Source organism: Doryrhamphus excisus, linkage group LG22, assembly GCF_037039965.1.
Source record: "Doryrhamphus excisus strain RoL-2023G ecotype Guam linkage group LG22, RoL_Dexc_Guam_v1.1, whole genome shotgun sequence".
Lineage (NCBI taxonomy): Eukaryota > Metazoa > Chordata > Actinopteri > Syngnathiformes > Syngnathidae > Doryrhamphus > Doryrhamphus excisus.
The window spans coordinates 1,399,377-1,424,439 of record NC_136378.1 but is presented as its reverse complement, the minus strand read 5'-3'; the positions used below and the strand labels follow the sequence as shown (position 1 = coordinate 1,424,439).

Sequence of the window (25,063 nt, the reverse complement as noted above, 5' to 3'; positions counted from 1 at the left end):
ACGAGCCGATCGCAAGCCCTGAAGGCACACCTCAGACCTGGACGCTTGCTCAGAGTGAGGAACGCAGACTTCAGCTTGACTTCTTCATGATGTGCAGCCAAAGTATGAATCCTCAGGCTGCTTGGGAATGTACCATTAGGGTTCTTCAGTGGTCTAAAGCGCCAGTCTATTGACTTTGTAATTGCAGACTTTAACACCCGAGGCACCAAAATCCTGTCCATTCAGCTCATTTGATTGTGACGATTGTTAAAATGTGTGTAGAATATAGATTTGTACTCCTTAGTGTTGACTCCGGGCGGCACAGCAGGCGAGTGGTTAGCACGCAGACCTCACAGCTAGGAGACCAGGGTTCAATTCCACCCTCGGCCATCGACCCTTGTGAGGGTAAGCGGTAGAAAATGAATGAATGAGTTCTCCTCCTATTTTGTGTGGAAGTGGTAACTTTTTGGCTTCTTATTTTGTCTTTCCCCACCCTGGGCCATCTCTGTGTGGAGTTTGCATGTTCTCCCCGTGCATGTGTGGGTTTTCTCCGGGTACTCCGGTTTCCTCCCACATTCCAAAAACATGCTAAGTTAATTGGCGACTCCAAATTGTCCATAGGTATGAATGTGAGTGTGAATGGTTGTTAGTCTATATGTGCCCTGTGATTGGCTGGCCACCAGTCCAGGGTGTACCCCGCCTCTCGCCCAAAGATAGGCATCAGCACCCCCCGCGACCCTTGTGAGGAAAAGCGGTAGAAAATGAATGAATGAGTGTTGACTCCAATTATGACCACATTTCTTTAAAAATCTATAAAAAAAAGTGTCTCCAAAAGAATCAATTATTGGCCTGGTCAAGACTGAAAAAAAACTAAACAACAAAAACAACAAAATAATGCTCATAGTACTATGGTCTGCAGCCTGCGGCGCTCGTCCCCCACTCGCTTCCCTCACATTGCACAGGCGTACCAAACCCAAAACAAACATGTCTGCCGCGTGGAACTTACTTGCCAATTTTTCATTTTCTACTGCTTTTCCTCATGAGGGTCGCGGAGGGTGCTGGAGCCTATCCCAGCTGTCTTCGGCTGAGAGGCGGGGTACAATTAGCCCTGCCAATTTTACGCCTTGCAAAACATGCCATGAAAAATATCTTGCACTCGTTGTAAATAAATAAACATTTCCATGTAATCTATGTGATCAGTTTCATATACATATCATATATATATTCATAAGATGAAGTGTTTTGGCAGTCAGGGGGACTTCATTAAGGTCAAATGAAGTCTGCATGACATTTCTTAAATGAGTGCGACTGTCAGTAAAGCGATGCGACCACACCCAAACTGCAGAGCTTCTGACATGCACAACAAGAACGGACAGGGGAGCTCAGTATAGATTTATCAGGCTCGCTAATCATCTGAGATGAAACTAATTAAAAGTGCAGAATGTCACTGTGGGCTCTACGGACCAGCAAAGGGCAGAGGGTGCATCAGGAGTTCATGCATCCCTCTTGCGGATCACAGCAGAGGAGTTGATGGGATTATGTGGATGCGAGTGTTTTAAGAGAAGAGACAAAGCTTTGAGGTCCATCTCACGCGCGCTCATTGAAATTCAAGTCGCTTGCTTTGGAAAACGCCCGAGGCGACTCTGGCCCAGGTTAGCGTACACCGGGACGGCTCCTGCAACTTTAGGTGGCTCAGGTGCGCACGTGTGTGTGCACGTGACTTTAATGTGAAGAAAATACAAAATATGGATGGTGGTTGAACAGGAAAGAAATGCATGGCGTTCACCTAAGACGACAATTCGGGCCGAAACGCCACTTCCTGCCTGCCATGGCTTCTACTGCCCTACAAGGTCAAGTGTGTATTTCCTCGGATTGCATCTACTAGGTTGGCTGCTATGGATGTGAAGGTGCTACTGCATGTCTAGATGGCTCTAATGATGTTTAAAAACTTATTTAGATTATAAACAACTTTTCCGAAGGTGGGGAAAGACAAAATAAGAAGACAAAAAGTTACCACTTCCACACAAAATAGGAGGAGAACTCATTCATTCATTCATTTTCTACTGCTTATCCTCACGAGGGGTGCGGGGGTGCTGGAGCCTATCCCAGCTGTCTTCGGGCGAGAGGCAGGGTCCACCCTGGACTGGTGGCCAGCCAATCACAGGGCACATATAGACAAACAACCATTCACACTCACATTCATACCTATGGACAATTTGGAGTCGCTAATTAACCTAGCATGTTTTTGGGATGTGGGGGGAAACCGGAGTACTAGTGTACTGTAGTAGTGGAATTGAACTCGGGTCTCCTTGCTGTGGGGTCTGCACGCTAACCACTCGACCACCGTGCAGCCCAAAATGTTTACTATTCTTACATAAAAAATAAAAGTACTTGATTTGAGCTCCCTAAAAGTGGGTGGAGACTTCATGACCATGGGAAAAATGGGCGCCAGGATGAGAGAATCTAAATGGATGTCAAGATGGCCTATTACAGATGACTGGGTGATATTGGGCATTGGTCAGAAGTGCTGCTCCACCAGCAATGTCTAGCCCACACCTCCACTACACATCACGGTGATGGGGGGGTAATTCGATGCGGAAGGACAATAACATGGCATTATGGTCCTATTTATGTAAAGGAGAAGCCGAGCCAGGACAATGAATTGGTGGTTGGTTGTGGGGTTTCTGGAGGACAAATCGAGTGTCTGGCGTATCGACGCCGAGGTGATTCTCAGTGCAAGAAGAAGAGCGTGTGATTGAGGGTCTGAAGGTCAAGAGCGCGGTTCGGAGAAGATGATTTCCATTTGATTGTTTCACTGAAATTGTCAATTCGCTGGCAAAATGGCGCACGTCTTTGTGTGTACGTCATCTTAACGAGATTTTTATCATCTGATAAAAAGCTAAAGCTACCCTCCGAGGAATGCGAGCTTGGACACAAGGACGGGGTTTGGGGTGAGTGGGACAAAAGCTCCTGTAAATTGTTTCTGTTACTGAACGGGCCCTGAAGGTGTGTGTGTGTGTGTGTGTGTGTGTGTTCACAGCATGCTTACCTTAGCAATTTAGCATCAAAAACCTTCTCAACATCATGCAGCACGGTTGGCAGGTACTTCAGGGCAGCAACCTGAGCAAGCACACATACATACACTTAGTATTATGATCCATTATGAGTAAAAATACTATCCTAAAGCAGGATGAAGATGATTACAAGTGGGGGGGGGGGGGTGGGGGGGGTGAAGTGCAAGCCATTACCCGCAGCAGCAGAGTGGTGGTGTAGTCCGTCTTCATCAGGTTGTTGATGGACTCAAAAAGCCTCCTCAGCGACTCCTCGAACTCTGCCTGCTCGTTGCCCTCGTAGAGCCTGAGGAGGCCACACCGTCACAGGGTAAATGTTTGATACCGTACCCGGTACAACATATCAATATGTGGTGCTGACTCGACAGATTGTACACACCCCAGTCAACCAGGTACTGAACTACCAGCAGGATATTGTATTTTAATGCATTGTTTACTCTGTTTTTACTCAACTCTATTTTTATTTATTTTTTCTCTACTGTAAAGCGTCTTTGAGTACTCTGAAAAGCACTATACAAATAAAATGTATTATTATGATTATTATTATTATTATTATTAATTCATTCATTTTCTACTAGTTTTTCCTCACGAGGGTTGCGGGGGTGCTGGAGCCTATCCCAGCTGTCTTTGGGCGAGAGGCGGGGTACACCCTGAACTGGTCGCCAGCCAATCACAGGGCAATTATTATTATTATTATTATTATTATTATTGGGCAAAAATGTCACGATTCTATGGTATTATAGTTATCACAGCTTTAAAATGAAATGAACCCAGTCATGTTTAAACCATATCATAGAACACAAAAAACAAAGATAACAGAATACTTCCTAAATAAATAAAATGTATTGCTACTAATATGGCTAATCCTGCAACTCACGTCACACCACAATAAATAATTTTAGTATAGGAAAAACTATTTGCAATTTAGGTAAATAAACACTGACGCTTTAATTAGCTCCCATAATTGAGGTAATGTATTCATGATGTATTATTCATAACACTGATTTCTATCTGTGATCATTTTATTTCCTACTTGTACTTGCCACTCGGACGCGCTAATCCCCGACCTTTACTTCATTTCTATTGTGAGGCATTCCCAGTGACGACATCCCAACCGATACGACCCCCCCACATCCTGACACCCATCCCCGGGCCTTTTCTTTTGCATATTCCGTCTGCATCTCCCCGCCATTCAGTGGATCTGTGTGGCTGTTAATTACAATAAAACTTATGAGCGCCAGAGGGAGGGATTAACATGTGGCACATGGCAACATCGGGATGCGGGGAGGGATTAGGCGGTAACACACAGCAGTATTATGGACTAGGCCTGGACTCTATACACTACTATTCCCATACAGATGCATTGTCCCCTTTTAATCAGGCAGCTGGTGTCTGTGCGTGAGTACGTGAGTACGTGAGTACGTGAGTACGTGTGGGCCGTGTCGCTTCCTGGATGGTGTGATTTCAGTTTGTGCGCTCATGCATGTCATTAATGTAATGTACATACGTGTATAACGTGTTCAAAGGCCAGTCATCATGCTAAGAGCTCAGAGGTCACATGCAAGTCATAGCCAGCAGCCTGCTTCAATACTAGCCTACTAGCGGTGATGACTTTGGCACGACAACAAAGAGCACAACATTTACTGAGCAAAGTGATACTGACAGATGGATGGCAGGGAAGTATGATGGAGGGGGGGCGATAAACAAGTAGGAGGGGGCGACTAACAAAAAGTCCAAAGGGGAATAAAGGAGTGGGAGGGAAGCGACAGCAAAACAACGCGCCCACACAAAGCATGTCCTGTGTGACTTACGACCGTATCGCTTCCAGATGACCACACGTAGGTGAGATTGGACGGAGTGGTTGGAGACACAAGGTGGTTGGAGACACAAGGTGGGGGGGGGAGAAAAAAAAAACAGCAAAGCAATAAAAGCTGCAGGTCGTGAAGGACAGGGAAAAAAAACAAATAATCTAGAAAGTTTCATCCTTATCGACTTCTGGTACTCGGTCAGCGCAGAGCCAAATTTACCGCTTCAGAGACACCCGGGGAGATGTGTTTTTGGGGTGGGGGGGTGGTGGGGCGACCATGACTGTATTGTACGTGTGACTGTGTCATCACATGACAGAAGTCGACCCCATATCCCCCTACCCCAGTAAACTATTTAACACAAATGATATGATTTGTGGTTTTCTAAGTGTCAGGCACAGCAGCTGGAGAAAAATAAAGAAAATAAGTACTATTTTAAACTAGCAAATATAACTTCAGTGATGTCTAAAGGCAAAATGACAATAATTTTCCAGCGTATTAGCCACTACTTTTTTCTCACGCTTTGAACCCTGCAGCTTATACAGCGACACAGCGTCCAATGCCACTCAGTCATTGCGGTACCCTGCAGCCGTGCGCTCTTAATTCCGACCCTTTACGTCGTCCTCGGTGCTTATTACCGCCACTAACACGCCGATCAACGCCCTTGGCTCGGGCTGTCAAACTTGATTAACGTGATGCAGATGCAGGGTTGCTGGCATGGAGGTGGCCTCAAAGATTTTGCAATTTGTTAATGCCGATCAGCGCAGGAAAATATGCCACACACACACACACACACACATGCATGACAACACTCACTGGGAGTACAGCATGCGTGAGCGGACGATGAACTTGAAGATGTACTCCAAAGATTTTAGAGTTCGGAGGATTGCCTCGCACTGTTTCCCTCGACAGGAGATGTCCAGGTACCTCTTCAGGACCAACATCAACTTCCTGTTAGAGAACACAAAGGGCAAAAAGTCAGTGATAGTCATAGAAACAAATGTCCAACATGTGGTCCGTGTTCCTTTGAGGGAGTTTAAGAGGAAGCAAGGAAGATGACTCGGAAGTCAAACCCCACCACAGGTTCACCACATGGTTAACTTCTCATTACACGTGTATGGCGGTCGGGAACATCTCATTAGCGTGATGAAGTGCAAATTACAACCACAACAACACACACCACTCTAAGCCTATCGTGATCAGGACTGTGCAGATCTACAGAGTGAAGTGGCATGCAATGCTGTTTCAGAATATTTCCATTAACGGCATCCAAAGAAATCATAATAAAACAAAATAATGGACATACAGACGTGTAGGGGGGGAGCAGAGGGGGATCACCCTCTAACTGGTTTAGAACCAATCCTCTTAAACAAAAAAAAGCTGCCTCTAAAATGACTGTAATCTTGCCTAACAGCTATCAGGCCGGCCTTAAAAATATGAGCAGCTTTATTGCCATTAAGTATTCCCGAGTTCTGTCTCCGGCGCATGACTGAAAGGCACGCTGGGCACCATTTAATGCTCTTTTCTCTCGGCGAGGAAACTAATATGAAGAGTTTAGGATGTAGTGAGAGGGACTTTTACATAACATCCTGCGGGCTCACAGGCTCTAAGCTGCGGTGACCCTCTTAAAGAGGGTGAACATCAACATGCTGGCAGGGGAGGAGTGAGGAGGGGAAGCAGATGACGAGCTGGAGGCGAAAAGGCAACAATGAATGATGTAACCACCAAACTACAAAGTGACTTGCTTGAGTTCAATCCTCCTGTATTTAGCCTTTCACAGGTTTGGAGCAGAAAAAAAAAGATAAAGAATGTGTAAAATGTGCGTGAGGTGCACCTTTTAAAGAGTAAACTAGAGAAACTAGGTGCAGATTCTGGAAGATCTCGAAAGCTTTCGAACACAAATGCCCGAAAAATGAGCATAATAGGATGGCATGATATTTTTTGTCACTGTTAGCATCTTGAAACAGTACTTAGAACAGTGGTCTCAAACACGCAGTCCGCGGGCCAAATGTGGCCCGCAGGACACTAGTTTGAGGCCCCCGCCTTGATATGAAAGTTTAATGTTTGATATGGATGCTGTATGGTATCATGTACCCAGAAAAAATTATTACGTTTGATTAATGTTCATGTTAAAGGTTAAATAACTGTTAATAGTTATCCTCCCTATCCATGTGGAAGTGGTACGTTTTTGGCTATTTAAGTTTAAAGGAAATAACTTGAAGGCTACCGTTTAGGTCGCTAGCTCTCTAGTTTGCGAGTGAGCATGTGTCTCAAGACCCTGCAGTTGCGCAATATGTTGTAAATAAAGAGTATAAATGTGACTATAGTCGTGTTTTGTCATGTCTACAGGGCTCTAATAATGCTTTGTTCATTTTAATCTAAAAAAAAATAATTTGTCTGGTCGAATATTTATTTCCCCAACACTGCAGAATATTAAAAACACCTCTGAATATATCAATATAATATATTGTTATATTAACACCAGCATAAATCGAGCAGGTGTACCTAATAATGTGGCCATAAGTCAGGTTTCATTCAATGAAGCCTGTCTGCAGCACACCGCTATATTTGATCAATATTTAAAGCAACTGCATTATTATAAATCATAGTATACAGTACACAGGTACTATACCACATCTTTAAAAACAATACAGTCCTTTTTCATAACATTTTTTGTGTCAAGACCTTTTGTTCAGATGCGGAAAGCTGACACGTTTTCTCTTGCGGCTTTAATTGCTACAGAAGTGTTCCCGGTTTCATTATTATAATTAATAAAAAAAAAAAAAAAGATGAGCTTCCTGTCTTTGTACGTGACGTATAAACACGTCCTCAGACGTCCCTGCAGGAGATGCCTAAATTAAGCCCCACAGTGAAACATCATTTAAAGATCACTTCAATGAGGAGGCGTCCTTGCGTCTTCTAACCAGGAGGTCACATGACAATTACCACATGATTTTTTCCCCTTGTCAGTTATCCGCTTTTTTCATTGGCTGACTGCTTTCGTAGCAATTTGATAAATGTATCGTTCAGATCGCCAGATTTCCAGGGATTACAGGATTATGTCGCGGTTCAACATCGTGCCCTCACTCTACTGCGTTTTTTTTTTTTTTCAAAGGTTAATTAATTAACGATCGTGAAGCATTTTAAAATCCACAAATCTACGGCATTCAAGCAGATGTGATTTACTGTAGTGGAGTATCTGTGACTTGCTGTGTGTGCCTTTAAGGGGCGGGGCCTGGGAGGTGGCGTGTGTGACGTCAGATAGCGAGGGTTGACTGTGCTTAGCTGACTGTTAGCAGCAGCGTCTTTGGTTAGCAGTGTGGAGAGTGTGAACGAATGGTGATGAGTTGAGGTCATGTGTGCTTGACATCATGAATAATAAATAATCTGGCAACCATACTAAGTTGGATCTTCTCAATGTTTGAATAAAAGTACCACTTTGTCATTCAGGAACTGAATATGAATCAAAGAAGAAGAAGGCGCTACCTACTTGTAGGCTAACGTGGCACTGAAATGCTGCTTGATGTAGGCCTCCAACACGGTGTTGAAATGCTGAAATTTCCTATCTGCGATGAGACTGATGATGTAGATCTTGTGGAGGAGAAGGTAAACAACACAACAATAGCATTAGAAACCGAGAGTGAGCATCTAATTGACGTTATCGCCGCGGTGACGCCTTACCAAGGCGTCAAACACGAGGATGTCGTAGTCGTCGGTCTGAGAGTGTTCCATCATGATGTTGAACAGAGCGTCCAGAGTGTCCTGGAGGAACTAAGACCAGGAGGAGAGGCTGGATGGAGGAGGCTAAACATCGGTACATGCGTGAAAGGCACACGGCTGACCTTGACCACTTCCTCTCCATCGATGAGCTTCAACTTCTCCAGGTTTTCTCGCAGGAGTTCGGGTCGAGTCCTCCATTTGAGAAGTCCCAGCAGGCCCACTGTGGAGACAGGAAACGTGACTTAAAGTCATTTGAAGTATAGCCCAAGATGTTTACTATTGTACATAAAAAGTACTTGATTTGAGCTCCCTAAAAGTGGGTGGAGACTTCATGACCATGGGAAAAATGGCCACCAGGATGAGAGAACACTTGGTATAGAATCGAACCACTCATCCGCCGTGCAGCCTTCCACACAAATTTGATTGGAAATGGACAGCTACTTAGACTGGTAGAGGAAGAGTCCATGAGACAAACATGGAGTACTTTACAGTGACTGTACTATTACTTTACTTCACTGATACTTTCAATGGATTCCGTCATTAGTTCTGCAACACTTTGAAACAAACGGAACCGCAGGGCTGATTACCGGGAACTATTTGCTCTTGTGTCTAGAAATTTGTGACACGTCAAGTAGCACATCTGGTGGGCGGCCCTAAACAACACTGACAGTGTGTGTGTGTGTGTGTGTGTGTGTGTGTGTGTGTGTGTGCCAAAGCTCCCGTGGTGCCGGTGATTCAAACAAAGGTTAATGTTCATTATCGTGATGGACTCTCCAACAGCTGCTGTGCCGCCACCTGTGTCAGATCTACTCGACTATCTTGGATGGCGGCGTATGCGTGCGTATACGTTTGGGGATGTGTGCTCGACTTTATAAACATGGCTGCCTGCCAGACGGCGTGGGACAAAGTGACTCCACGACGGTACTACACCACTAGCAGTGTTGGGCACGTTTAAATATGACATTACATATGACGTAATTAGTTGTAGTTACTAGTTACTTCTCAAAATAAGTAACTGAGTTACTGCACTACAAAAGTAACTAGTTACCAGTAAAAGTAACTATTGCCCCCCCAGCAAAGATGGGTACCATTACAGAGGTTTGCATTTATTATGTTTCTGTGGGTTTGAGTTGCTCACACAAGAAGTGGACAAAGTTGTTGTTTTTTCGTGGACATAATGTACATTTTACCTTTGACCTCAACGATGTTAAAGTAGTGTCTGTACTTCTAATTGGCAAACGCTTTCTTCTCACTCCTCATTCGCCATCTCTCGCTATGCTGCATTGCACTTTAGACGTGCTCTAAACATCCGCCCACTCAAGTTCTCTGATTGGCTGAAGACCCAATTTTACTAAAACCTGAGCCAATCATCATTGCTTATGTGCTCTAAACACCCGCCCACTCAAGTTCTCTGATTGGCTGAAAACGCAATCTTACTAAACCTTAGCCAATCCTTATTGCTTATGTGCTGAAAAACACCCGCCCACTCAAGTTCTCTGATTGGCTGAAAACGCAATCTTACTAAACCTTAGCCAATCCTCATTGCTAATGTGCTGAAAACACCCGCCCACTCAAGTTCTACTCAAGTTCACTCAAGTCGCTCGGCAACACTCACAGCGCTGCAGATTAGTTATGAAGTCGGTGATATATTTTTTTTCTTCAGTAACGAGGTGTCGAAAATGGTAACGGTGTTATGCTGACAGTAAAAGTAGTTAGATTACCCATTACTGAAAAAGTAACGGCGTTAAATGCCATTATTCCCATCACTGACCACTAGTAGATTCAGCGTATTCACGTGTCCTGTAACTGTGCCATCATTACAATATGCACCCTTGCTACTCGTAAAAAAAAAACAACAACATCACAAGCATGGTGAGTCACCCCCACATGAAAACAGGCCGACAGGGTCACCTGACCTGACCTTCCCCTCCACCACTTGGAAAACAGCAGGGTACAATCAGCTCAGCAGATTATCCTCTGAATTTCATCCCTAAAATACATTTGACTTGGTTATACACCTCTTCTGTTTTTCCAGGTGTCATTTCGGACATCCTCATCTCTACCCTCTTCTGCCCTTTCGGAACTTCAGATGTCCTCTGCTGCCAATGGAACGTCCCCAGAGTGGCCATATCATAACAATGTCACAGGAAATGTCGAGTAAAAGTTGGAAACACACACACGCTTCTCCCTGAGGACACCTGCTGGACGGAACAACTGGGGGAAGAGCTTTTTAAAAGAGAGGAAGGCATAACAGCACCATAATGCTTCCATCCAACCCGTCCTACGTATAATATACGAGATACATTTCATTTCAAGCTCCATTATTTTCCTAAATGGTCTTAGTAATGGTGTTATAATGGTCCCGCCAGTCCCTAGATCCTGTTTGAGTGACAAACCAGAGAAAAAAAAAACCTCTGATGGCCCTCACTTGTTTGCTCCGCTTTTGAAGAGGCAATCAGATGTGCTCTCAGATCTTCCCTAACGTGATGAACGTGTCCATTCGGGGTGGCACCGGATCTCCTGAGATGGTGCAAGATTAAGACATGACAAGAAAACGAACTTTAGACGTCCCTTTTCCTCGTCTCTCGCCTCCAAACAGGAAGAGGGTTCACTCTGTGCTTGTTTTCAGCCCCTGAGGGTGTTTGCTTCATAGAACAATGGCTTTAAGAAAGTGAGCCCTCCTCTCAGTCATAGATAGGAGATGGAAAGATGCTTGCATAGCTCAATGCCACAGCCGGCAGCGATGGGCTTCTGTCGGTGGAAGGTAAAGCGAAAAAGTCTTCGGGCAAAGGAAATGAAAATGAAAGGAAATGACAATTGTGATTTAAGTGTTAAGACCTTTTGAACTTCAGCATCAATTTCATCTGCAGACCAAATGAGCAAGGTGAGCCCACCAACACGGACAAGAAATTGGTTTGAAAGTGTTAGGTAGGGACCCCGGATGGTTCTGTGTCCGTGTTCTAGAATTCCAGAAGCACACATTACCGTTCTGGGTGAGCTTGGTGGAGCAGACCAAGGTGGAAATGGTGAAACTGTCTCTGGAGCTGACCGACAGGCCGCCTCCGCCCCCGCTCACATTGCTGGTGCTGCGGCTCAGCGCCCCCTTGTGGAGGTCCCCGTGGTGATGGCGGGTGGAGGGCAAGCCCAAGTAAGAACCGACATCCTCCATGCGCTTGCTGTCGCCCTGCAATGACAACGTGCAGTCAGTCATCCGTCACTAAATTCCGCAAAAATCGTTTCACGACAGTGAGAGGAAAACACTCAAGAAAAGCCAATACCTGATTTTTAGATTAGTTCCAGTCTTAGGTGGCCCCTGTGGCCTCTTTAGTGCTCAACTGATGACTTTTATTGAGTAAGTGCAGGAAAAGCCAGGACTAAGCTTGAAGTGGCTCAGAGATTGAGAGGAGTGAAGTGATAACAGGAGATCATTGAGCAACAGGCCGAGAGGGGGGGGGCATCCGTTTGGTCTCCGAGTACATCAGGAGTAATTAATCTTCACCGTGCTTGACATTTAATCAATGAGTGGATTCATTCTTACCTGTGGCTCATTAGGCATGGAACCTATTTAGCTTCACTGGGTGGCCCAAATGTCGCATTTAGGCTTGCTGAACATGAACCATATTTGATGATGTTTATGTATTTACGTCTGTGTGCAAACATTTCGCTTTTTGACAAATGTATATGCCGTTATTTCCAGACTGGAAAGAACACCGGAGAGTAAGTCGAACCCACAAAATTTAAAGAGAAAACTGGACTTTCTCATAGAGGTCACACGGGTCTACAAGCTGCTGGCGTCCATGTCCTCACATGGGATATTTAGTACACACAAGATTTTCACTTTTCTAAGTAAATGTGACACGGCTAGTTAAACAATAGCCTCCTCATCACTGTCCTCGTCCTCCTCCTGGCGACTAAACCACTAAAGTGCCCGATGAGAACCCTTGTTGGACCCTTGCCACACACGGAGCAACAAAACAAATTGGATGAGGTGAGTGGCCAGAACTTGAAATCAATCGTGTTGCTGCTAACTATTTGTCTCCGTTTCCCGAGGACTGCAATTGTTAAAAGCGAGGAGCGATTTCCAATTTTTTATTTTTTCCCCCTCTCTAAGGATGGAGTGTTGGATACAATCCCCAATCAATGGGCCTCCTGCTCTGACCTGCCCTCAAAAAAGTGTGAACACAGCCAAAGAGAGTCCCCACTGTGGCCATGGGCCTCCCTTTTTATTGACCTTGATATTGAATTCCAATAAATCAATAACATTCATCATGAGAGGCCACTCTTACTATGTTGAGGATTCTTGGTGGTTTTACTGATTATTGCACCAACGTTACACAAGACATATGATCCAAATTGTTAATATAAAGTCAGGCCTGCTGCTTTAAAAGTAATAAAACCTGGTCCTGACCTTGAAGACCACAAGGTCATGAAGTCCATCCTGAAGAACCGTCCCGTCATCCTTCATCAGACGTACGAAGGACATGGCAAACTTCTTCTCACTCTTGTCCTTAGCTGGAGATGTTCAAAGTGGAGGAAGGAGAGAGTGAGAGGCCCGACGCCAAAAAGGGAGCATGACAGCTTCCTGTATAATCATGTGTGTGTGTGTTTGTGTGTGATGATGCCTTGAGTCATTTCCCAAATTGCCCCAAGTGGGTGCGTCCTTTCTGTGTCACATGACGCTCCTCGGAGTGGAGAAGAATGAGGAATGAGGATGCAGGGGAGGAAGCTTGCGAGTCGGAAGCGGAAGGAAGAGTCCTCTACTCACACTCTTGGGAGGATCGGTGTCTGAACATGAAGCGAAGATGGATTCGGTGCATTTCCTCCAGAGGGACGGCCACCTGGAGGACAGGGAAATAAAACATCATCATCATGTCGTGTGGACTCCTGCGTTTCATGAGGTGAATAAAGTCAGCAGCACTTTGCACCTTAAACGTCTCCATCCAGCGAGGTTGCTTGACTTGGTAGTAAATGACCGATCTGTATTCACTGGTGGCTTTATCGCCGGCTCCAAGGCAGATGGAGCTCTGGTGGAGGAGAGAAAAGCAGCAGTCATACTCCAGCGGGGCATTGAAAGCATCTTTGTGTTTCCCGACCTGTATGACCTTGCCCTCCTCGTCGCAAACGCACATGATGACCTCCACGTTCTTCTGCGTGGTCTTGTTGTACTTGTCAAAGTCCCCGCCTTGCAGCGTGAGGTAGATGTCGTTGCGTACGTCTCCGGGCATGATGATCTCAGGGAAGCCCAGCTTGCGTGCCACCACGGTGCTGCGGTCCACCAGGTGAGGATATTCCTTGCGAATCTGAACGATGTCGCCCACCAGGGCCTTCATGGTCACCCACAGTCCTGGATGGAGGATCATACCAGCTGGTTAATACTCACGTTCTTACACCAGGGTGTAGAATGAGTGGCCTGAGGGCCGTTTGGGGCCTGCAGCTGCTTTTTTATTGGCCCGTGGGACATTCTAAACTTATAATTTAACAGGGGAGAGGGATCCTGAAGTCATAACTTATAATTTGTGTTTTGTTTTTTTTACCAAAATCAGAAATGGAATAACAACAAATGTTACCGTAATAAAGTTAAAAATGAGGTTGGGGATAAGGTAGGTATATAAAAGTTGTTTTGTGCCCCAGCTTGAGTACAGATTATTCAGTTTTCATCAGCGTTATCTCTTTGAAAGAGAATCTTTTGAAAGAAATATGACCTCAGGGAAGAACTAAATTTGAAACACTTCTATGCTAGGACTACGTTAAAAAGCCATAGCATTTCAGTATGTGGAATCAAACTATGGGATGGATTGAGTAAGGAAGTCAAACAATGCACAACGATGAGCCAATTCAAGAAACAATACAAGCAGTTGATGTTTGCTAAATACAAGGATGAAGAGTCTTGAACCAGTCATGATGTGCTATATATATCACTATATTGACACTTACTATGGTACCCATTATGGCATTGGATGCTCATATCACCGAGTACTTCGGTACGAGGTACATTATTAAAAAAAACAACAACAAAAAAATCCTTAAACTGTATTATGGAAAGCAGGAAGTGAACAAATGTAACAGTTACTGATTGTAAAAGTACCATCTGCCCATGCATCCTTTCATTTTTCACTGTGTGGCCCTCGCTGAAAGCTGTGGGCACTCGTGGGTTTGAGTAAAGGCGCCCAAGGGCCTCCAATCTTCTTTCCACACCAAGCCTGAGCTGAAAGCCTTCAGGTTTGGCAGCTGAGATAAAAGCTTTGAGGTCGGGAAATGAGCAGAAAGTCGTATGAAAACAATAGCTGAAGGGCGCGTATGATCCATGTCGCGGCACCAGTGCTCACAGCGAGACGGACGGACAGGAAGTGCCGGTGGACGAGCGTACCTTGGCCGCCGCTGTCTCCTCGGGACGTTGTGACTTTGTTCAGAAAGGTGTGGAGGAAGTCGTTTTCCGCTACGACCCTGCACACAAATATGACCGTATGAGACAGAATGCCATCTTACTTTCCCAAAGATGATGTCATGGAAGACGACGAGGAGGAGTCGTCATGAGCACGTACGGGGAGAAGGGGATGAAGAACTGCTTCTCGTCACATTCGACCTTCCCTTTGATGATGTCACTGATGTCCATCACTGGGAGAGAAGATAGTATGTGCCTTTTCTACATATAATATAATACATATACATACATATAATACGTCTTTGGTGATATCATAGCAAAAATAACCTTTCAAGTTCAACATTTTACTTGGCAGCTCATGATGGACCATCATTAAAGCAGCAGCTGACCTTCAGGGTCAACACTAAAAAATAAATCTAAGATAGTCAAATTTTAAACTTTAATTATGCTAGATAAAAAAAAAGCTAAGAGTTCTTCAGGCACCTGCCACTCCAAAAGGCCGTCTGAGACCTTGCGTGCACTTCTTGTTGCTCTCCTTCAGGTCCATCCTGCCCACTCGCACTATCTGACAGATCAGGTAAATCTTGTCCCTGCTCAGGTCCTTATTCCCTAAATCCTGTCAGACAAAACACACACGTATCGAAGCGGAAGAATAAGCAATGAAGACTCAATAAAACTTCCAGATGAAAGATGCTTATTGGGAGGAAGAGTTTTATATGGAAAATTAGTGATGGTGCGACAGTGCCCTCCTGTGGTCACTCACCGTAAAGACAACCTTTAGGTTGTTGAGCATGTCGATCTCTTTGGGGAATCCTTTGCTGCCCCATCTAATCAGATAGTTCTCACTGCAAGGAGGGCCACAAGAGTTGAAGATAAATGACAGGACACAAACATGTACTTGCCCAACGCTCTTTAATACTGTAGTAGTACTATAGTAGTAGTATACTGTATTCAAACGCTGTTATGAGTAAATGAGGTGTTGCGTTCAAACACACCTCGTCACCGAAGTTGATTTCACATTCTCACTCTTATCTTCTGAGATTTCCGAGCATACTTAAATGCAGCAAATTGGACTTCCTCGGTTAGAGTTAAATTAGTGTGAACAGAATATTTGTTTTGGGTTTTTCTTTATTTCTCTTTATTTCCTGTGTACCACACGTACACGCATAATAAAGACGTTGTGATTTTTGGAGTGTCCTGGAACGCATCTGGCGGTCGTCTAGTGACAATGAGGAAGTCTGCTTCCCGGTTGACTGGTTGACTTGTGCTTATTAGTCGTCACAAAGTCACATTTAGCATTCTGATCAACTTCTCCCATTCCATGTGGAAGTGGTAAATTTATGGCTTTACTTAACTGAAATTTCGTTGAGACTGGACCCGATTAACTGCAATAAACGAGGGTCTATTGTATGCTGTAGACATGACATAATCATCCAACTGTTCATATAAAACAAAACTTCAAATTGAGAATATTATTTACAAGTATACTTCTACCAGATATTTCTTCTTATTACAAAGTATACAATTTTCCTCTGTGATGGTCAGTACAAAATACAGCTCTGTCCCATAGGCTGTAATTCTAACATTTATTCAAAGTATTAGAGACCTCAAAATGGTCCGGTTCTAGGGTCTACAGCTTTAATATAGGGCTTTGGCATTCAAGTGCAATTTGTCAACTTTCCCACCAGGTTGCGCCACTACACAATGTTGCCTTCATGCACTTATTGATGAGAATGGATGAAACTTACATTACATGATAAGTACAAGTACAAGGACAGCTAGAAGCATATAGCTAAATATGCTATAGCTGCCATATGTCATCATGCATGGAAGATGAAACCAAATGCATTTGTATTAGGAGGCGGGACAGATTGCTGCATTGTAACACAACAGTGTGTTGTTATCAGTGATCATGACATTGAACTTCAACTGGACCAGCCAATGAGAAACTGCGGCAGAAGGATGGTAAAAAATGGATGCCGATGGTGACTTTTGTGAAAGAACGGAAGCATTTGTTACGGCAGATGCGAGTATCGGCGACCAATCATACGGAAGCAATGATTTGGAACGCTATTTCTCCGGCTTTGTGTTGAAAAGGACCGACGTGACGTGAGTGGCAGGGCTTTGCATGATTACTGTCAGCAGCCCCCCAAGTGATGCCAATCAGCCGGTGCAGCCCTGTAATTTAGGCTTTTTGGTCTGCTTATTTCTGCCATGCTGTAGCTTTGTTTCTTATCAAGTGAGGTTTCATCGTGAAGACAGAGGCGCCGGGATGCAGCACACCATTCAAAAGGCCTACAGATGGAACTGTGTGATCATTTCATCCACTTTAGGGAGTAAGTAAATGTCACTTCATTAGGTACAGAGAGCTGTTTCTAATATGTTGCTGCTCTCTGGTTGCAAAATGAAGTGAAACAGTCTCTTCAAGTCAAGGCTGGGTGTCCGTTAGCTGGGAAAGTGTGTGGAGGGATCACTGGGACGATAATGGAGCCATGGAACTTGATTTGATATATTAAATACACCAGGAACAACAATTAATTACCACTTCCTTGTGGGAATTAATTGTTTAAAGGGGGCCTAGTATGCTCATTTTGGTCCCTTTGTATTGAGTTGGGGACTCCTATAGAGCAGCTACACATAATAACCGCAACAGAAAGCTTTCTAGGTCTTCCAGAATCTGAATTTCGTGCCCGACGGCCCGCTTACCACACTTAAAAAAAACTCAAAATTTGAGCACTTACGACTAATTTGGGGCTTAAGTGTGTTGTTCTCCCCTGAATGCTGGACGCCCCCCCCCCCCCAAAGGGAAGCATCAGTAGACACGTACAGAGCATGAACGACAGTCATCACGACAACCAGTAATCACAACATCTTCATTCCACACAGCCCCATGGTGAGTTTGTGCATGAATCATGCGTCAGCGATACCTGATGATGGTCTGCTTGATGGGGTCGTAGAGGGACATGAAGAGCTCCGAATCCTCTCCCACACGACACACAAAGTTCCTGACAAAGACGTAGAGGCTGTGCGTGGGCGACGATTGGATACGTGCTGAGAAGCCGCTGAGCTCCGCCTGAACACTGGACTGCAGGGTGACACATTTACATTTACACGGGGGGGGTAGTTTTGCATTTCAAGTGCAACTGTTATACAAAACGGACTTTTTAATAAGAGTATCATGAGAGGAAGAAATCACCGACCTCACATACTAACCTCCATTATGAAAAACCTCCTTCCTCAGGGACATGATCCCACCTCTGACCTGATCCTGATCTGACACCCACCACTTCACCAAAAGGACAAAAGACAGGCTTCGCTACACATCTTAACCTTCCTCTTGTGTTAGCTTTCTGGTATCATCTCTTATGTTAACGGGTCGGTTTTGATCCGTGTATTAAATCAGTTATAAAATACACTAAAAACAATAAGTTACCATCAAATTTGCTTCTCATGTCTTGGTTACCTTCTTAGGCTTCCTCATCCATGATATATTGAAATATTGGTATTAATACTTTTTTTTGTCACTATACCCCTTGATTTCCATTTCCAAAAATGGTCAAATGAACCTCAAAAGAATCATATTAATAAATGAGAGAAAAATCTGAAAAAAATTATTACGTTTGATTAATGTTCATGTTAAAGGTTAAATAACTGTTAATAGTTATCCTCCCTATCCGTGTGGAAGTGGTAAGTTTTTGGCTATTTAAGTTTAAAGGAAATAACTTGAAGGCTACCGTTTAGGTCGCTAGCTCTCTAGTTTGCGAGGTAGCATGTGTCTCAAGACCCTGCAGTTGCGCAATATGTTGTAAATAAAAAGAGTATAAATGTGACTATAGTCGTGTTTTGTCATGTCTACAGGGCTCTAATAATGCTTTGTTCATTTTAATCTGAAAATATAATTTGTCTACCCACCAACAATATGTGGTTTCTTAAGTTTGTATTATTTGCCGTTTCATTATTATTATATTTATTTATTTATTTATTACTGATTGATTCATTTTCTTTATTCTTGATTTGTTTATTTATTTTTCATCTATTAAGATATTTGAGAACAGTGGAATGTTTTATCAGAGCTTTTCTTGTAGAAATTTGGAACCAAATCGAAGTTTTTTTTACATTTTTTTGTTTTTAATAAATGCGTTTTTTTCTTTTTTTTGGGAAAACCTGATGCGGCCCAGTCTCACCCAGACCCGAGCTCCAGTGGCCCCCCAAGTAAATTGAGTTTGAGACCCCTGTCTTATCTCATCTTAAACCAATGATGTACGTTGTACCGTTAGCAGGTGCTCGTCAAATCAGGCCAATGTAATTCATTCCATCCTCCTCATGAATTACTGTTAAATTACTGTTAAAAATGTAAAGCAGGCGATGATCTCAGTTGAACCCCATGTAATGTATAATGAAGTGCGGAAGCCATTAGCAAGTTAAATGATATATTAACGCTGACATTTTCATGCGGTTGCATCTTAATGTGACCATTTTCTGAAAGGAAAAATGAATAGCATAATAAAGAAGAGCAAGTTGAACGGCAGGTTGCTCCGATGTCCTCATCTAACCGTCATGGCTTACCTTCTCCTCTTTTATGCGCTCCTTGATCTTGGCAGCGGCCTCCTCGTGGGCTCGGAAAAGGCTAATGACGCTGGCCTGCTCCGGGTCCAGAATATTCCCATACTGGTCTCGAACCACCTGGTCCAGCGCCAAAATACTGCAGCAGCAAAGTGGGATAGATGCACAGTAGGAATGTGGGTCCATTTCTGCTCCATGCTGTGGTGCTTTAGGTACTCATGGAACAATGAAGAACATTTATATGAAGTATCCTTCTCTAATTGCTGACTATTGGACCTCAAATGTTGTGCCACATTATGTTTACGTTTGGACAGGCACACTTGTTGATAGCTGGTCTACTGTATATACGGACACGGCACCATTCTAACACACTTAGCAGCTCATATTGATTGAAGTGAACGCTAACAAAAGCGAGAAATGGCAAGACAACGGCAGATCACACACATTAGGACACAATCATGGGACATTAAAAGAATTGCTGACGTATATCATCTATGAAATAACGTACAATAAAAGTCATCATTTCTTGAAATGTTTTCACAGGAGAATAATCATAATTGGTATTCTATAAGTGACCGGAGAACACAGGCTAGAACAGGGGTCTCAAACACGCGGCCAGCGGGCCAAATGTGGCTCGCAGGACACTTGATATGAAGGTTTAATGTTAGTGCGGCCCGCGCAAGTTTGATATGGATGCTGTATGGTATCATGTACCCAGAAAAAATGATTACGTTTGATTCATGTTCATGTTAAAGGTTAAATAACTCTTAATAGTTATCCTCCCTATCCGTGTGGAAGTGGTAAGTTTTTGGCTATTTAAGTTTAAAGGAAACAACTTGAAGGCTACCATTTAGGTCGCTAGCTCTCTAGTTTGCGAGTTAGCATGTGTCTCAAGACCCTGCAGTTGCGCAATATGTTGTAAATATATATGTGACTATAGTATAAATAGTATAAGTACAGTATAGTATAAATGTGACTATAGTCGTGTTTTGTCATGTCTACAGGGCTCTAATAATGCTTTGTTCATTTTAATCTGAAAAAAATAATTTGTCTACTCACCAACTATATGCGCTTTCTTAAGTTTTTATTATTATAATTATATTTATTTATTAGTGATTGATTTTCTTTATTCTTGATTTGTTTATTTATTTTTCATCTTATTTTGTGCAGAAAAATAAAAATGAAGATATTTGAGAACAGTGGAATGTTTTATCAGAGCTTTTCTTGTAGAAAATCGGAACCAAAGCACTGAAAAAGTTTGTATATTTTTCTGTTTTTAATAAATGCGTTTTTTTTTTTTTGGAAAACCTGATGCGGCCCAGTCTTGCCCAGACCCTAGCTCCAGTGGCCCCCAGGTAAATTAAGTTTGAGACCCCTGGGCTAGAACGTCCTTGGAAAAATATTTTACAATATTTGGAATTCTAGGCTTTGAGACATAAGTCAGGGAAGTAATACAAGTTGTTTTTTTAACACTACACACCAAAGCCAAGCAGTTTTATGTTTGGCATTTCTTCACTTCCCTTACTGTGATGAAAAGATTGTGGCATACTATGACACCCCTGTACTGTAAGTGAACCGTCAGAATACACCTTGCTGGTACACTGACAGTGTCAATCAAAAGCATGCTATGTTTGCAAAAGCAGACCTTCTGATAGCTCCTACATCGGATCTCATTAGAGCGTTCAAGTTCATGTGGTGAACATGAAAAGCTACTGTGAGCATGAAGCGCCTTGAGGGAAATTAGCTGTGTTTGTTTTTCACACATACTTGTTTCCATAATCAATCTTGGAGATGACTTTCTGCTTGAGCTCCTTGAATTCATCAGTAGGCAGCGTTCCGGAGAGAAGCTGGGAACGCCACTCCATCAGGTCCAACATCAGCCTCTGCACCTGCCTCACGCGCATCTCCTTGTTGGCCTGCAAATGCGAGACGCACGGCTGTCAACGCAGCCCAACACGACTTTACAGTATCTGATAAAAGGGGATGACAACCCTTTTATGACATCTTCTCCATGAGTGATACTGCAGAAATGAAACTAGGATATAGCTTAGAGTAGTCAGTGTACAGCTTGGACAGCAGAAAATGATGAACTCAACAACCACTGTCAACAAAACTTGGTTAGCGTCTAAAATACACACCACAATTTTGCCTCCGTTTGCGTACATTTTCCAATACAATACGCGTTTACATGTGTCAAACTGTATTCTTAATGCATTCGTAGCTTGCTAACAAAAAGACAAGCGGAACAGGAAGTCACCTACATCATCCATCGATGATATATGTGGTTGACTCTCAAAAATGTCAACACAAGTTCAGAGTTTTACATTTCTTCAATTCAATTGTGTTTGAAAAAACAACTCATGGCAAAACAAGAAGGTGGTGTCACGCATGTGTTTGGGAACAGTCAAGCATGTATTGCATGTATGCATGTGTACTCATGTTTATGTACAGTGTGATGCATGTACTGTATGTACGCATGTGTACACGTTTATACAGTGTGATGCATGTACTGTGTGTACGCATGTGTACCACAAAGAGTTGTTTCCATATGCTTCCCCACTCCCTCAGCGTGGTGGTCACTTCCTTCACCAAAGGCATCTCTGCAGACAGCACCACTTCCTCATTTCTGCACGGCACATTCACACATTAAAAGCAAAACCATCAATGTTGACCAAGTACGAGAAATCAGTGGAAAAGCATCTCCAGTCCAGTGGGTGCCATGCAGTAAGAAAAAGGGGGCATTATAAGAGAGTACTGTACATCCACTTACCCACGTTGCTCAACAACGACCTCCTTCACATGTACAAAACTTGCTGGAAACACACCCTGGAGTGCAAAGTCTTATGGTCAATAAAGGCTTTTTATGTCATTGTAGGCTTTTTATTAATTCAAGATCCAATCTGGAGTAGCTTTTACCTGATGGGCTTTGTTTCTGGCAAGGTAGCCTCTGTACCAGCCTGGAAGACACAAGGTAGACATTTGATGTCAGGGACCACATCAGTTATGGCTGCCCACAGCTAGTAATAATAATAATAATAATAATACTTACCATCGCAGGTCTCTTGGATGTAGACCGTATCTCCTACTTCAAGAGAAAGCTGATTCTCACCGTTGCCAGCAAAGTTCCATTTCACTACAAAAAAAAAGTGTAAGTGTAAAAAAATGTAAAAAATATTGTGTCAATGTAAAGAATGAGTTTATCAACTGATAATAAAGAAAATCATTAATTTTGAAAGTTGAATTCCACTCTATTGACATTCCATGTCCCAAAAACCAGATTTGGCCACAAAAACCACGTCGCCCAGGCGCTACCCAAAACACAACACACCGGACCCTTTTGCTTGCCCCCGCAGGTGGTGGGTCTATTATTCCGGATGCCTCCCGGGCGCCTCCCTGGTGAGGTGTTCCGGGCATGCCCAGCCGGGGAAAAGGCCCCAGGGCAGACCAAGGACACCCGTGAGGGATTATGTCTCACAGCTGGCCTGGGAACACCTTGGGGTCGTCCCGGTGGAGCTGAAGGAGGAGGCCAGACCTCCCGGAGAAGTGGAGGAAAATGGATGGATGGATTGATGTATTGTAGAAACATAGCCAACAATTCATCAAAATAATAAACCTGTGGTTGATTGATGGGCCAGAAGGCACAGCATGTGAAGGAAAGGAGCCAATGACCTTTATAAATGGACGTAGAGTACAAAGGAAATATTACTCTTACCAGGGGCATCACTAGGTTGTGAGGACATCGGCCTATTCATATTAGCCTATTCATTAGCCTATTATTATCACTATCATCATTATTCTTCTTCTGATTATTACTACTCCTAGTAGTAGCAGTGCTTATCAGCCTGCTTTTGCCCTATTATATAAAATTTGTCAAGATTTTTTTGTGTAAAAAAAAAAAAAAAATCAATAAAAAAAATAGAAAAATCAAGAAAAAATATTAAATTATTTAGGGGGGCTTAAGAACATTTTAGGGGGGGCTTCAGTTCTCAACTATTGAACTTGAACTTCCTTCCGTGATCCTCTACTTCCGGACTTGCAGGTCCAGCTAGATCAGTGAAATACATTTTTTGCATTCGTTGTTCACGATGTGTTTGAACGTAGTTTGGAAATAAACACCCCAAATATTCCAGCATGACAGCCCAATCAAAGCTTTGCTGCCGGCAGGGCATGGATGCTATAATGCACCCCCCGCCCCCTCCCCCCATAGCAAGTTCTCCACTGCATTTCCTCATCTACTTAGTTATTTTCATATAAACTGTGCACTGACTTTGTGCTAAATAAAACATATTCCAAGTGCGTGCACATTCTGTTAAGCAGCATCTACTCTTCCCTCGCTCTCATTTGCCTCATGTATAACGATATAGTATAACGAATGACTTACCTACACCGTAACGCTCCATGGTGGCCATTGCCCAAGGAGCCATGATGCCTGGTGTTACCAGTATTTGTCTCACTGTGTTCACTAAGGTTTTCTTTCCCTTCTATGTTTTTGAGCTGCCTAGTTGACTCTTTATTTTCACTGAAAATGAAAGCCCTACGCTCTTTGCCTCTTCCTCTTTTCTCTTCTCTTCCTGCCTTGGGGCGGTTAAGAGGAAGTGGGTAAGCGAGTAGAGCAGTTTGTTACATTTCCTTTGTACTCATTTAGCATGTGGAAAATCTGTCTGATTGCTGTCCGTCAACCTTGAAGAACAGTTGGACTCGGGGTAGTTCAGGATCATAAAAAATACATTATGAGCATAGAGGAAACATCTATCATACAGATGGGCTCTTTTAAAGATGGAGATATAATTGTGACAGGACAAAAATCCAAATGTTAGGTTGCATGTAGCGACTGAATGTCTTCCATCTTCCAAGCGTTATCTAACACCTCTTGCTCCGTGCAAGACCAACGTGACACCGTTTGGAGCCACGTGCTTTTCTACGGTAGCCTCGTGTCACCTCGCTTTCTCCTCGGCTGTACTCGTTCGGTGAGGCGAGCCACTTGTGCAGACGCTGATTGTGAGAATCTGCAGGCTGCTTTGGCTGGATTAGTGCTGTGAAGTATCTTTCTCTCCATTTTCCTTCTCCTTCCGCATTTGACAAGAATATTAAACAGACTGGAGTCCGCATGTTCGACTGATAGGTCTCATGAACAGATGCCGCAGGCTTTCTACCTTCTTTCTAACACCCCCGCCCCTGCACCCCCACCTCCACTAGACCGGCCCATCATGTCTGATCTGCATTCTGGCTGCCCACCAAAGGTGTTCTGCTCCGTTGCTGTCTGGTTAACGTTGCTCTTCAGCATGTCTACAAACAATAATGTCCATTATCTTTCTTATACGAGGAGGCTAAAATAATCCAGGATTATTATTATTGGTGACGTGAGGACTTTGGAATCCTGACTCAAGTTACTAAATAAGACGGAATACACGATTGAAGTGGGAGCTTGTGCTGTAAATAGGAAATAGGGTGCCCTCATTATGGTGGACATATGAAATTATTTAATAACACCAGTCCGACAGCACCCCCTACTGGGCCTGGGTGGTCACTGCATGACTTGCATG

At 43.5% G+C, this 25,063-nt stretch overlaps 1 protein-coding gene across 5 annotated transcripts in view; it reads right to left on the bottom strand.

Moving 5' to 3' along the window:
- The window catches only part of dock2 (dedicator of cytokinesis 2), an 82,872-nt gene extending 58,758 nt beyond the window's left edge, over positions 1-24,114 (bottom strand). For all 5 annotated transcript variants that reach the window (XR_013625280.1, XM_078788261.1, XM_058062957.2 and 2 more), the window contains exons 1-23: positions 23,902-24,114; positions 22,570-22,653; positions 22,437-22,477; positions 22,291-22,346; positions 22,050-22,146; positions 21,288-21,436; positions 19,524-19,659; positions 17,885-18,042; positions 15,721-15,802; positions 15,441-15,573; positions 15,118-15,190; positions 14,943-15,019; positions 13,669-13,919; positions 13,501-13,599; positions 13,341-13,413; positions 12,984-13,087; positions 11,561-11,759; positions 8,698-8,795; positions 8,537-8,626; positions 8,346-8,446; positions 5,672-5,806; positions 3,228-3,336; positions 3,029-3,099 (exon numbers count right to left, since the gene is read on the bottom strand). Coding sequence is in view for 4 of the 5 variants with exons in the window: in XM_078788261.1 (XP_078644387.1) it covers positions 3,029-3,099; positions 3,228-3,336; positions 5,672-5,806; positions 8,346-8,446; positions 8,537-8,626; positions 8,698-8,795; positions 11,561-11,759; positions 12,984-13,087; positions 13,341-13,413; positions 13,501-13,599; positions 13,669-13,919; positions 14,943-15,019; positions 15,118-15,190; positions 15,441-15,573; positions 15,721-15,802; positions 17,885-18,042; positions 19,524-19,659; positions 21,288-21,436; positions 22,050-22,146; positions 22,291-22,346; positions 22,437-22,477; positions 22,570-22,653; positions 23,902-23,944 (2,459 nt within the window). In the remaining variant the exon portion in view is untranslated. The remainder of the gene's footprint in view (positions 1-3,028; positions 3,100-3,227; positions 3,337-5,671; positions 5,807-8,345; positions 8,447-8,536; positions 8,627-8,697; positions 8,796-11,560; positions 11,760-12,983; positions 13,088-13,340; positions 13,414-13,500; positions 13,600-13,668; positions 13,920-14,942; positions 15,020-15,117; positions 15,191-15,440; positions 15,574-15,720; positions 15,803-17,884; positions 18,043-19,523; positions 19,660-21,287; positions 21,437-22,049; positions 22,147-22,290; positions 22,347-22,436; positions 22,478-22,569; positions 22,654-23,901) is intronic.
- Positions 24,115-25,063: the final 949 nt, after the last annotated feature.